The sequence below is a fragment of the Acanthaster planci genome, linkage group LG04 (genome assembly GCF_054643075.1).
Source record: "Acanthaster planci isolate LZ-2023a linkage group LG04, COTS_SCS, whole genome shotgun sequence".
In the NCBI taxonomy this organism is placed as follows: domain Eukaryota; kingdom Metazoa; phylum Echinodermata; class Asteroidea; order Valvatida; family Acanthasteridae; genus Acanthaster; species Acanthaster planci.
In genome coordinates, this window is record NC_141780.1 from 1,398,817 (window position 1) to 1,413,108 (window position 14,292).

General features: G+C 39.7%; 1 protein-coding gene across 1 annotated transcript; it reads left to right on the top strand.

The window, feature by feature from the left end:
- The first annotated feature begins 785 nt into the window (after positions 1–785).
- hdhd5 (haloacid dehalogenase like hydrolase domain containing 5) lies at positions 786–14,199 on the top strand. Its single transcript, XM_022240301.2, has 8 exons — positions 786–1,012; positions 2,810–3,022; positions 3,692–3,804; positions 8,340–8,436; positions 8,643–8,851; positions 9,166–9,211; positions 9,615–9,757; positions 10,123–14,199. Exons 1-8 carry the CDS (start codon positions 902–904, stop codon positions 10,583–10,585), a joined length of 1,395 nt encoding a protein of 464 aa, XP_022095993.1. The 5' UTR covers positions 786–901; the 3' UTR covers positions 10,586–14,199.
- Positions 14,200–14,292: the final 93 nt, after the last annotated feature.

A 14,292-nucleotide genomic window follows, 5' to 3' on the forward strand; every position in this document is an offset into this window, starting at 1 on the left:
ACATTATTTTGGCTTCATTCGCTCTGGAATACTAGTATAATTTTATCAATGCAAAGTCCTTCTGCTCGGAGTTATATTCCTATCTCTCTGCTAATTCAGACCAGTGGCGAACTGAGGTCTAGGGTCCGGGGAAAGGATTTTCAAATCAAATCACTGCAAAACCTTATGTCCATGTTCATCCTTAAATCCCCAAAAAGCTGTGCAAGCGGCGATTTTTTTGCAAGTTAATTCCCCACCCCACGCCGCTGGATACGCAATGGTAAAAATAGTACACCTGAGAAAATTACGTTTTGGTATGAGATTTTGTAAATATTTTGTCAATTTAAGTCAAAGTCGTTAAATAGTAAACAATATCATTTTGACAGTGACTTAGCAATTTGCAACATGATCAAACTGCAACTTCATCCGGTGCTCAGGCTGCAATGTAATGGTATGGGTCAAGGATAATTATTGTAGCGTCATTGCTCAGTACCGTGTTTCCAAGTAAACCAAAAATTCAGTTGTTTGAAAATTTTCATATTCATGAGTTCCAGAGCCCTCGATTGTAGCTTACAAACAACTGCAAATGCCAAACTGAATTCTGAAATCAGCTGACAACACGTGTTGATAATTATTTCTAGGTCCCCCTTAAGCGGTACTGTTGACAGAACTGGGGTTTTGTTATGTAAAAAGATGGGAAATTTATCATACGTCATCAGTCGATAAAGGCAGTGTCTGGTCACGTGAGAGAAATCGTGCCATGTCATTGGTCACGCCCACATTTCTGCCGGCTAGCCGGCGTTTACGTATTCATTGATTTTCTTTCACGCGATCGTCGACGTGTGTGATCGACTGCGCTCCCCCGGCCAAGCAGCAGCGTAGCAGTTTATTGCGAACGTGCTCGCTTGCGTCACCCTTCAACATGGCTGCCGCTCGTAATCTCCCAAGGATTTTGCTTCGGAATTTTCCCCATTTTAAAAGTAGTTTAAGTGTGTTCAATCATCCCAGGCGATTCTTCAGTATACGACCCGAGGTGAGTGCTAAATTCTCTGCTATTACTTAAATTTTTCGTGTGTTTGTATGGTGTGTATTCTCCTTGTTGACAAAGAGTGGTTTGCCGTTTTTTCAGTTGGCAGTAGACGCGGCTTGCCGGTACGGTCGGTCCGCTGCTGTGTAGTATTACGACCGTGGAGGAAGGATTTCCTCCATGATACAACGCACTTTCTACCCATCTCCACCACAGGACAATTCTAACTTTCCAACTCTAGTAACAGACTAAGTCAGTAATGTTGGGGAACTAAATAACCGCACCAGCACAAAATTCAACCTTCTTAAGTCACGGCTGTTTTAGCATTCCTCGATTTTGGACGCAAAACGGAAAAGAGAAATAATCATTAACGTTGTATATTTTTGTGTTTGTAATGGTATGGCTTTGTATATGGGGGAATAGAGATTTAATTTACATTTAAAAAGTTAAAACTTCTCTTGTTTAGTTTTTGTTTTGAATTAATGGAAAACTAAAGAAAGAAGTAGTAATTTCATGGCCATGTTAATTTTTGTTTTTGATTCACATTGTTCAAACCTTCCTTTTTATAGCTCAGTGTACTTTAAACTGGAGCAATTTGGCCGGAATGGGAATTTATATTTTATGAATTCAATTTCTTGTTGGATGTACCCATCCCCCTACCCTGCCCTGCTGGATTACAGTGGCATATTAGGAGAAGGACAACTTTAAGTAAATTTTTTTCATTGTGTACATCCATGTACATGTAGGCCTATATGTACCTGAATTTTGCAAGCAACTGGGCATCACATGTTTACCTTTTGTTTAAACAGCTGGTATTAGGCTAATATTTAGTTCCATTCCGTCCGTTGAAAATAAGTTAACACGTGACCTTAGTAGTTATTGAGTTAGCTTTAAAAGCATGTTGTTGCAGATTGAATCCATCCCGGCAAGACAGTGTGGGCAAAATCCAACTTTTCCCCTTACCCTAAACAAGACTCAAATTTCTTCCTTTTGCGAATGTTTTAAATTGAATTCAAAGTTAAATTGCAGGACATTGCACTTTTGTCTTCATGATTTGATGCTCTGGAGGTGGATTTTGTAAAGGGAAAAAGTTCAAAATGTCTCATTTTTCTCTCTGGAATAAGAATTTTCATTGACAATATAAGCTTTGAACCAAATGAAGATTTGTCGAGGTAACATGTCCAATTCCCCCAAACACCCACTGTGCATGTTTAGTTGCCGTGCGGGCATCAGGCTAGAGCAAGTTAGTCCACCATGAAATACCCACTGTGTATACCTGTATATGTTTTAACTGTTGGATTGCTTCACCAAGTTCTTATTGTGTATTTGGGAAAATGGGAAAAAAGCAGGTATCAAAACGTATGCTTGTATCTATGCGTGGATAATAGCATTTATTTCAAGCACTATCTGACTGTGAATACTGTTCCTTTTTAAGCGAACAAGTGAGATTTGTAAATGCAATGGATAGACATTTATTTCTTTTGGCAATTTGCTGCGCATTTATTTTGGTTGTTCAATTTTTGCTGGACTTCCATGTAACAAGTCAACAAAACATTAGTTTTCATGAGTGAAATCTTATCAGAGAACAGAAGTATAATTAGTGACTGAATTGTAGCACTTTACAAGTTGTAACAGCAGTGCCCCGCTGTTTTGGTCAGGACCATGTTTGACTCACCCGCTGGACTAGTTCATAGAAACTTTAACCACAGCGTGCAAGGCAGCTCTGGATCATATTTGTTGAATGAAGAATATTTCTCTGATTTGGTTCTGATTTTCAAAATCCTGGTGCATGTTTTCTCATAGCTTTGCTCCCAAACACCGCCATTTGGCATCCTGTTTGACATTGACGGCGTCATAGTCCGTGGCAAGCGTGTCCTGGACCAGGCCATTGATGCATTCCAGAAGCTGTCCGATGGGCAAGGCCAGCTGCGAGTTCCAGTGGTGTTTGTGACCAATGCTGGGAACAAACTACGGCAGCACAAGGCAAAACAGCTCACCGAATGGCTGGGAATCAAGGTGTGACAAACAAAGCTTGCCCTAATTGAACCACCTGCCTTACGGCGTACTTAGCTCTCCGATTTATTAGTTAAGATTATCCATAAATTGTTCAATTCACTTCTACAGTAGTGTTAGAAATTTAGAATTTCTCTGCTATTTGAAAAATGCAGGAGAGTAATAGGAAAAGAAAAGGACAGTAATAAAATAACAAACTTCTTGTAATTTTTAGGGATTTGTTGTATATAAATAACATAGCTTCTTGTAATTTTAGGGATTTGTTGTATATAATGTATATTTAATCTTCTGTTGTATTATCCCCACTAAATCAACCAAAGTTTCTCCTACACTGCACAGTAATAGATTGGGTATCGTAATTTCTAGATGGGGGGAGCCATACAATAGCAAAGCAGATACAAAAGTTACCAGACTGCCTTTATGTGCATGTGTGGATTTGTGTAAATGAATTTACGTACCGGTACGTCACACAGTTCATGTACGTGTTGTGCATGTACACACAACTACATGAAGGTTTTGAGTAAGTTGTACAATCAAAGAATTGGCACTTCTGTACAGTGGCAATGTACAGCTTGCCTCTTTGTCAGTGGTGAGGCTCTCTGTGTGCACGGAGCCCATTGGAAATGAAAGACCTCTTGAATCATGGTAAGGTATTTGTGGACCCCGTTCCAGATTCACCCTGATCAGGTCGTCATGTCCCACAGTCCCCTCAAGATGTTTCCCCAGTTTCACGACAGGCACGTGCTCGTCTCTGGTCAAGGGCCCATCAAAGAAATCGCTAAAGGGTATCCTTTGGACAATTTTCTGCATTTGGATGTATTAAAATTAAACTTTTATTTGTATAATTCAAAACTTTGTTTTCTCTTAACCAACTAGATGTTTGTAAACAATTCGGTGAAAAGTGTAGTTATCCACATCACATGTTGTTTATAACTGATGTTTGCTGTAAAATAGAGTCAAAGCATTGTGTCAAATGTCATTGTAAAATGGCAGTCTTTTTGCTTTTTTTCTTGATTTGTGGTATGGAGATGGACTGTTGGTTACAGTTTGTGACTGATGGAGGATATCTTCACATTAATCTCATAAAAGTAAATGAGCCAAAGTCCAGTCATTTTGTTGTTGTGGAGGCATTATTGGTTGAACTCTGAATGTGCAGGTGTGCACTGCTCTTAACAGCTATCAAAATACCAATAATAAGAAACCAACTCCACTGAGGACTACTGCATGTTCTAACTGATTCAGCTCACAGTTATTCAACACGGTACTGTACTGTACATGTACATGTACATTACTTTACTTGTATGCATAACATCACATGCCTGTTCACATGCTTACCTGCATGTTTTGTGTGCCACTCAGTGCTCTGTTGGAAATAGACTTGGTACCGAGTCAATGATTGGTTTGGTTTGGTTCCCCATGTGTAATGTCACTGCAATCGACATGCACATTACTCACTCTTCCACTTTTGCACAAATACGTTAGCTGCTTTGCCCCGATGCAAACTTAGCCCCTTGTATTAATTTACTAGAGCTGCACCAATGAATGGATGAAGTCTGTTGTTAACAAACAAACCATGACAATCTAAAGACTGGTCAGCAAGTCTAGGGTATATTGTGTGTCGTTCACATGCCTGTAGACGTGCATGCCGTGAGTGCAGTACTTTGTGTGTGTGCAAGGGTCAGTGTGCTGTTCAGTGCCTGCTGACATTAGTTTCCACATGTACATGTACTGTACATGTATTTGTTGTATCAATGTTAGTTCCAGACAAGTAAACAGCTTTGTCCATCAAGATAGCATAGATGAAGTGGTCATGGTAATGCTCATGTTCACATGTACATGTACTGACATCCAAAGTTTTTAACCCGGCAACAAGCAGATTTCAATGCTAGGTGGCTGCCTTTTGAACATGGTGATTGGTGTGAGACATACAAAACTTAGTGGGTTTCCAGGCTAGTTGGAAAACACTGGATGAGGCATGGAGTATTATCCTAAAGAAAGATCTCAGAGGCCTACTCTTTGAAGTAAACCATAAACACAGCCATGGAAAACTTGACAAACTGGAGAACGTACCACATGCACATACTCTGGCCAGACTGAAACAGATTTGTATTTCAGTGACATTGATCAAGATTTGTTGGCCCAGTTACGATCCCACAGATAACGAACATTATTATGTAACCCCTAGACTCAGTTACATTTTCTCAGGAAAAAGTTAATGCCATAGGATAAGGAACAGGGTCATAGTGAAGAACTCTACCTGCTTGCACGATTTTAACTTCTCTACAGAGCATTTATTTGATTTCTTAAACTGTGGAGAAGGTAGAAACTTCTTTGTAAAACCGTGGAGGAATAAAGCAAGAGTTTTCCAGAGGTGTGCCTCTAGAGGAATTACAGTGCATGAACCCAGAAACTGATTTTGTTTCAAGAGGCTACAAATCTCCTGAAGACATAAATACTAATAGGTTTTCTGTGATGCACGTACGTTTTGTAATTGAAAGTGGGGGAATTTATTTCAGTGACCAGTGCTTCCATTCAAAAGCTTGCACCACAAAAATGAGTTTCAAGCCAGAGTTACTCGTATTTCGAAGAAAAATGTTTCCTGTTGAGTTGGAGAGAGCAACTTGAGGAAAAGGGTCACGCTGGGGTCTCATGTACATGTAACGTGAGGCAGGAATAATATGGGACTTTCCCCTGCCTAGCTGTTGAGGGTGTGTAATATCCTGTCCATGTACAATTGAGTCATTCTGGTTTTTCCTGGTTTCATGTTAGACCGGCCGTGAAAGGCCCCCCCAAACCAACTTGAATACACAGGCAGTCACTGTACTGACTAGTATATTTGTTGCCTGAGATCATAGGACAAAAAATTATGCTGAAGTTAATGGGTTTCAAGCAGGGAGCTATGGTGATGCAACACCACATGTCAAGGTCACCCAACAGCTGACCTAGACTTCAGTGTATGCAGTACCTGCATTTAATGGGCAAGGAAATGTGGGGGGGGTCTTGCCCAGAAGGACAAGCTTTGTTGCTCACCCCTCAGTTAATCAAATTTGATCAATTTTAGGGAGGAAGTCAAATATTTGTCGGCCATTTCCTAAAACTACCCAGTTTGGTAGAAAATTTTCATTGGAGTTGTGCACCACTATGTAAATGATTTTCAGAGGAGGAAGGAGATATTATCTCTGTTTTAGTCAAGGATTCCTACTTACTGACTGTGACAGGCAGTTTGCTGATTCAGCAATGTCCTTTCCTGTAGGAAAGAGACAGAGCAGTTGCAGTTTCTAAAGTATTGTATAAAGGGGCAGTGTCTCAAGGAGACATTTTGAGGGGACATGTACCCTGGCTTGTGAACCATTTGAATGGCCACAGAGCCTCAAGGAGACATTTTGAGGGGACATGTACCCTGGCTAGTGAACCATTTTTATGGCCACAGTGCCTCAAGGAGATATTCTGAGGGGACATGTACCCTGGCTTGTGAACCATTTTTATGGCCGCAGAGCCTCAAGGAGACATTTGAGGGGACATGTACCCTGACTTCTGAACCATTTTTATTTGATAAAAACATAGCTGTGAGAAATCCCTAAAGGATTCTCATTGCTTCAAGATGCTGCAGTTTACACAATCATTGCCCATTAAAGATTCAGCGATTTATGACATCAGTATCTCTGTTTCTCTAATTAATGCATTTACCTAATGTCATGGTGTATGTATGACAGGTGTTGACCATGGGAATAACCAGTGAGTTCTTATAAATACATGTACATGTATGTACTTGGAAATCATCCACATTATTGTGAGGTTAAAATACTACAGCCACGGTTGAACAAGCAGAGGATAATATAGTGCTGGTAAACTGGTATTGAATGCATACATGTCCAAGGACGTGTGAGCAGAAATAGAAAATACACTTATTCATAAATGGTCCGTGTTTATAGGGACTGTTTGGAGCCACATGTCCCCCAGTAAACACCTGGCTCAAAGGCTGTTGGCATGGAATTGTCCTTGACAACATTCTAATCTCTTCACAAAAGCTTTCTAAGCTGCTAATGCCTTGTACTGTGCAGATGTTGGTGGTTATGCAGAATAGTCAAGCAGCTTTACACAAAGTTTGAAGAGCTACATGTATTGAAATATACTGCAACTTTACATTACCTTTTCAGTGGTAAAAGTTTATATCAGGTTTTGCCTTTCAGCTAAAGAGCACTGAGTCATGAGATTTTTCGCTTCCAGCTGTTAGTCATGGTTGTTGCCTATAAAGATTTACAAAGTTGGCCATGGTTTTAAGCAGCTGGTGAAAAAAAACAAATTGCCGTCACTGCATACAAAAATCTTTGGCTTGCCTCCGTTTTGATATTTCCTGTTTTTCATGATCAGTTTAGACTGTCTCTTGCACCGAGGTTTGATTCATAATCAACTTTTCAACAAATGTGGCGCTCTCCTTTTTGATAATTCCGTTTCTGTTTTTACTCAGCACATGACCATTGACCTTCCACAGAAAAAAATCCACATACTTTCAAAACTCTTTAATCGTCTCTGTAACAGGTTATGAATCAGAAATGAATTGCATGTTTTGGAGATGACTGCAGTTATCATAGTTTTACCAACACTGAAGTTTTACTTAGCGCAAATTCACTAACAAGTTATTGAAATAACAACTTGTGCTCAAAGGTCTGGGCTACATGCACACATTGTAAATTGCATTGTTTTGACAGTTGCCTATGTTGTAATGTTGCTTGCCCTTCTTTCGATTTGCAAATAGGTGATTCAATTACTGAAATCCACAGAATTCAATGAGAAAGTACAAGCACTGAAAACTGAGCTATGAAACTGCCTATTGTCCACAGCACTGAACCACTCATTTCAAGGAAAGTTGAAGCTTTATTCCCATGTAGACCTTGGGTAAGAGACTCAGAGGTTACTGTTACTTGGAAATTGTTTAAAAACTCCACTAAATATAGAAATGCAGCCGTAAAACTAAATCTTAATCTAAAAAACTAAAACTGAATTAATGGAAGTCATATGGTTCAAATTTAATGACTTACTATGTACATGTAATTTCCCTGAATTCTTCATTTATTAATGATTTAATTTTAAAAAAGGTTTCAAGTAATATTTAAAAAGTGCATTGACAGATCAGTCAGTTCCAATTTGAATCACACGGAACTGAAAATGAATGAGTCTTCTGCTTTGCTTGCATGGACTGTTCGCAATTTGGGTATTGATGTGATGTCAAACTTTCCCGCCAAGATGAATCGGTGGTCCACTTTGACACTTCTCTCATGATTTGGCAGTGTGTTCCTTGACCAGACTTTTTTCCCTTTAGCCTTGGTTTTACCAAAGTGACCACAGTGGATGAGGTTCGGGATATGTTCCCACACCTAGACATGGTTGACCATCAGCGGAGAGTGCCTGCCCCTGATGTAAGTACATACACAGATGCTAACTTCACAATTTGGCTTTTCTGATTGGCTGATAGAGTGTACATGTATCTCAAAGGGGCATGCTGACATTTAAGGCTTCCTGCATGTGCCAATTCAGGCTGTTTCAGATTGGCTGAAGGTATAACCAATAGTAATCGAGTTGCAACTTTGGTCGCCCAACTCTTCTACCAATCATTGTTTTCCAGGCCAACGTGGAAATTTTTCTGCCTCGGATTGAGGCAGTGGTTCTGTTTGGTGAGCCAGTCCGGTGGGAGACCAGCCTACAGCTGATTCTGGACATGCTGATCACCAACGGACAGCTGAGTCACACCCCAGACAACATCCCCTACCCCAACATACCGGTCCTTGGCTGCAATGTTGACCTTATGTGGATGTCTGAAGCTCATCTACCAAGGTCAGTTTATAAGGTTGTGTTGCAAAAACGGTTGAAAGGTCAGTTTTATGGAGATTTTACGCTGAGAAATTTGTCCAGTCTAAAATATAAAGTACATGCCTTGCTGAAATAAACATGTGCAACTGGCAAAATGTTGTGCCCATTCTTTGCTTTATGCTTGTATCCTAAGCAGTATTTTTTGCTCTTTCCAGCTTACAATGAGAAGCTATTCCTAACCTTGTTTGAGAGAGAATCTGCCTCATTTTGAAGGGAATGGAAATGGGTAAATTTTAGATTGACTGAAACTCAAGTAATCATCGTTCTCCTTTCTACAGGCTTGGTCATGGCTCCTTCATGGTTTGCCTGGAATCCCTTTACAAGGTAAGAACCTAGAAATCTCCAGTAAATTATGGGTAAGCTTTTTGGTGGTTCTCCAGTAAAAACACTCTGCAACATATAAATAAAATTTTGCAGTGAGAGCTTCAGCATACTTGCCTGTGAGCGTTACTACTGGGGCATTGGAAGCCAAAACCTGGGATGGCCTATAACAGGTCTGTATTGAATCGACCTTCACCACGTGGTTTTCCTATTCAGGTTGATGAGAAAATTGCTGTCAATACCAAGGCCTTGTGTGAACCCCACTTCTGCTGTCAGCATGTTCTATGTATTGGCAGCCAGTAAGAGCTGGAGACAGACTTGGAAGCCTTATTCCCACTGAAATGTCTCCAGTGTTCCCCAGTTTCGAGAACTGCATTCTTACACAGTCATGTCTCTTCCTTTGCAGAAAATCACAGGGAGGGATCTACTTTACACGGTTCTGACAGGCAAACCCAGTCAGGTAACTTACCACTGTGCAGAGAACGTGCTAAGCCAGCAGGCACGGGCCATGGGATGTGCAGAACCACTAAGAACACTTTATGCCATAGGGTAAGTCATACTTCAAGTCATGCCTTTTAATTCTAATTACCTCCACATTTGCCTTAAAAGCACACCCGCTTTTTGCATGATTTTGAATGTGGGCAATTTTTCGGACGTATGGAAGGCTTTGTCTTCAAGGAATGTTAATGTGCAACTTCTGAGATGTTTTTCTCACTTCAACAAAGGAACTTGAAATTCTCTTTATGAGCCCAAGCATTGGGCTCTAAATCTATGGCAGTATCAAGACTGAGATATTTATGAAAGTCACTTGATTTTTTTGGAGTCACAAGCAACTTTCAATCAAAAGTATAACATTTGTTGCTGCGTTGAAGCACTAGTACATTTTGTAATGTGTAGGCTTCTTTCCTACGTAGTGACAATCCAATGACGGACATCTATGGAGCCAATCTATACAACCAGTACCTCACAGCCAAAGCGGCCAAAGGTCTTCAGAATCCAACTGGTCGACAGCCAGCTGCAATTCGCCAGGGTGAGGTCATGTCTGATCCCCATGACAACATCCACATCGAGGCAGGAGATACGGTGGACTCGACCAATCACCCGGTCAGCGAGATTGACCACCACGTGTGCGAGAGCGAGGCACTGATGACCGACACTATCGACGACGGCTTCCCAGTTACCATGGAGTCGGTGCTGGTCTACACTGGCCTGCATTCCAAGCCGGACGACATGGGCCAACTGGACGAGAGCCACTTAGAGTTAGATCACGGCCATCGGGACTTTGAGTACAACAAGGCCCTCATTAAGCCTACCATAACAGCCCAACATGTCCTAGATGCAGTCAACATCATCTTCGACAGGGAGAACTTCAAATGAAAACCCAGTGGGAGATGGATTTGAATATCTAATCTCTGCGTGTGTGATAACAAATTCAACATATTTATTTTCCACAGGGACATGGCAGATTTTAAAGATTTTATCTCAAGAGAGTATTACTTATTGTGTAGCCACAAGCTATTCATATAAAACTCTTTTTTTCTGTCTGACTGCAGGACATTTTCATGTTCTGTGAACATGAAATATTTAGTTACAATTCTCAAAGTGTCGATATCCGGCACAAGATTCTGTAGCCATTTATACAGGTATCCCTTCTTTTGAAAATATTGCTGGGACATATTTTTTGCAGGTCTCTTGGACATCAGCAAGTTACACATTGAGACTTAACCAGTATAAACACGCTGCATCAACATTCACCTTTGTAACCAAAGAGGAAAGCCATATCTGCATTACTTGACTTTGGCTGGAAATAACATACTTAAAGTACATGTATGGGAGATGCATGAAGCCACTGGCAAATGCCTTTCATAGATGCATGCGTGCTACTTCCAGTAATAGCCAAACATTTGGACATGGCCAAAGATCCTGAACAGAGTATTATGTGTTGCAGTCTTAGTCCCCTCTTTGTCTCATAGAGTTGTTGCTTTCTTTTTAAGAGCTAGGATGACTGGAATTGTTTGCGATGCTACAACAGTGAGAACCTGGTAAAAGCCATGATGCTCAATCTTAATCTTTTTTTGTTATCCACCCAAATCTAGCCTCCTGTGTTTGTTGGAGTTTGATTGATACGGGACGGTGGAGCATCAGCAACTGTTGCTCTGCATCGAGCAAGTTCACAAATGTTCAGAGAATCAGTGTTCATTACAATGTATGGCTGTTCATTTTTTAAAAGCAGAAACACGCTCTAGGTTTGATTTATGTTTGGGCAAGATTTATATGTACCCAAATGAATCCAAACTAAATACAAAGTGCTCCTTAAACGAAACGAGAACGGTTATGTTTCACTATTATGCAGACTGTATCTAGGCATTAGTGACCATTGCTTGATATTGTGAGGAGTTCTGTTTTTCAACATCTTGAATGTTTTAAAGTTCCCTCCAACCTTTGGGGTAAGATCTTACTCCTTCTATTATGCACTCACGGGGGTTACCCTTACGCCTTAAAGTGAGAAAATTGGGTATGTGTATTTGTAATATACATGCATAACAAAGATGTCTTTCATGAGAAGTAGCCAGCCTCTTAGTTATTCACAAAGGCATCTAGTCAAAAGAGTTTTCTCTCAGGCCATTTTTTCTCTCGGACCATTTTCAGAACAGACTTTCTAGCTGCATAAATATTTGCGTAACAACCTGGTTACCAGCCAAAATGTCACGTTGCAAATTGTGTTCAGCTGGTTCTCCGTTGATTTTTCTAAGCACGTAAAATTGCTTAGCAATAATCAGTGTTCCTGCGGCCTGGAAAAGTCATGAAAAATTATGGAAATTTGTTTTTCCTTGCTCAGGCCTGGAAAAGTCATGGAATTTTGTAAAAATGACTAAAGTCATGGAATTTTGTAAAAATGACTAAGGTCATGGAATTTTGTCATTGAAGTCATAAACCACTGTGTGATTTCTATTATCAGAAATAAGCGCATAAAATCTGTGATTGTATTTGCAACCTAAAAGGCCGAATAGTCTAAGAAATTGCATTATTTGGTCATGGATTTTCATAATTGGGTCATGGAAACATCATGGAATTTAATTGTCCTTAAGGTTCAGGAACACTGAATAATTCATGAAGCTTGGTGCATTTTTCTTGCAATTTGACTGTTGATTATATAATACATGTAACTCTGTTATTTATGTTACATACTGCATTGTACGAGTCCTAGGGATTCTGTTCAGGGATCACCTATTTTTGTGATCCTTTTCATCAGCATACAAAAGGTACTCTTCTTCAAACCCCCCCCCCAAAAAAATAAGCAGGACCTTTTTTCAAGGCTATGAAAGTCTACACTGGCTGTAAACCTTGCCCTTGCTATTGTATGTCTTGTACACTCGTGACAGGACACAAAATTGATGGCCCCGATGTAGTTAGTTTGGTTCTTTTAAAGTCTTTTGGTTTACCACTGTGATTCACTGTCTTCTAAACTGTTTGGTTTTGGAGGTTGGATTCAGAAAGGTAAGTAGGAAAAAGAAGTGGGAAGATTTCTGAAAAATCTCGGCATGAGCACAAATAAAGTATTATTAGGACAACTTGTAACTTTTGTATATAAAAGGCTGCACATTTCTAAACTTGAAACTTCTAAACTTGAAACATGCAACTTGACGCATCTGTACACTGCAGTAATTGCTCCTGACTTTTGTTGCCAAATCGGTCTTTACAAATTTTACTGAAAAACAAGTGTTATTGTCAATATGAGGGACATTCCACGAACAGGCTCATACACCCCAGCTTTCCTAAAATCTTGTATATCCCTCTGTGTCTAAATACTTCCTATAGCTGTTGTACACAAATTTTGAATACATCATACAGATATAGATTATGTAAAAATTGTCTGAAAAAAACAAAAAACCTACATGTACATGTATGTGTAAATTCTGCCTTTGGGCTGCTCCTATTGCACATCTGTATTATTTGACATTGTGTAAATAGACTTTTTTTGCCATCATAAAAGAGATCACTGTTTTCTTAAGTAGTTGTACAGACATTTGACAGTTCCAAGTCATATCAAACATATTTTACTATCTATTTATTCTATCGTATTTGGTAATATTCCCTACTTTTTTCTAGGAAGGGGAGGTTTTCAGAAGCATTGTTTTATTTTGGTTGAGGATGGTAAAGTGAACAAGTTGGAAGTGCAAATGTGACACCTAAAGATATGCATGATTGTTTTCAAGCAAACTTGATTCCTGGGTCCTGATTGGTCAATCCATGACAACAGACTGTGCAATATTATACCCACATGCCATGGCTCATACAGCACTCCTATTCCATGATTCCGACATTCAGGATATGATGCGTTCGGTATGCAAAATAATTCAGAGCTGCCGTGCATGTCCAGTGAATCCACTGTGAATCAAATGTGGCAATTGTGCATCAAGTTTGCTTGAAGTAAAATTCGTTTTTCCACTCGAGCTTGTCAGATAATGAATGATTTGAACATAAGCAACAATTGTTTAACTTCCCTGATAAAAAGGAAGCTTTTGTGGTATTTATCAAACACAGCCAGACACCATTTTATTTCATTTCCTCCTTCAGACAGTGGGCTGGATTAGTCTCATTCTAAAAGGCTTTTTCGTGTTCCATGTTTTTAATTGTCGAAGAAATCTTTTCAGATGGCCATTAAGATTGCAACTTAAACCATTGTTGGTCAAAATATAACCGCATCAGTGGCAAGCTTGTCTAACCATTTTGTCCATGGGCATTAGTTCATGGTGGAAGGTGACATAGTTAATCATGCATTAGATTCCTAGGTAACAGATTAATCACTGAGATAGGCATGCTAATTGAGTGATTTTAAGCTCCTGTAATTTGGTTTTTAACTTAAATTGCCTTGACATTTTGGACCCCGTTGTTGATCATTGCATTTTTGGAATTAACGAGAGCTGTACTAATTGTGGAAATGTGTAGATGTTCCAAATAAAACAAACCTTATTTGGACAGTATTGAAACTGTTTCTTTCTTTTGTGTTGCTCTGTTCTTGAAATGCAGTTGAACAGTAGATCTGTATCATAATGATGTCATGCTTTGTTTACACATGCACT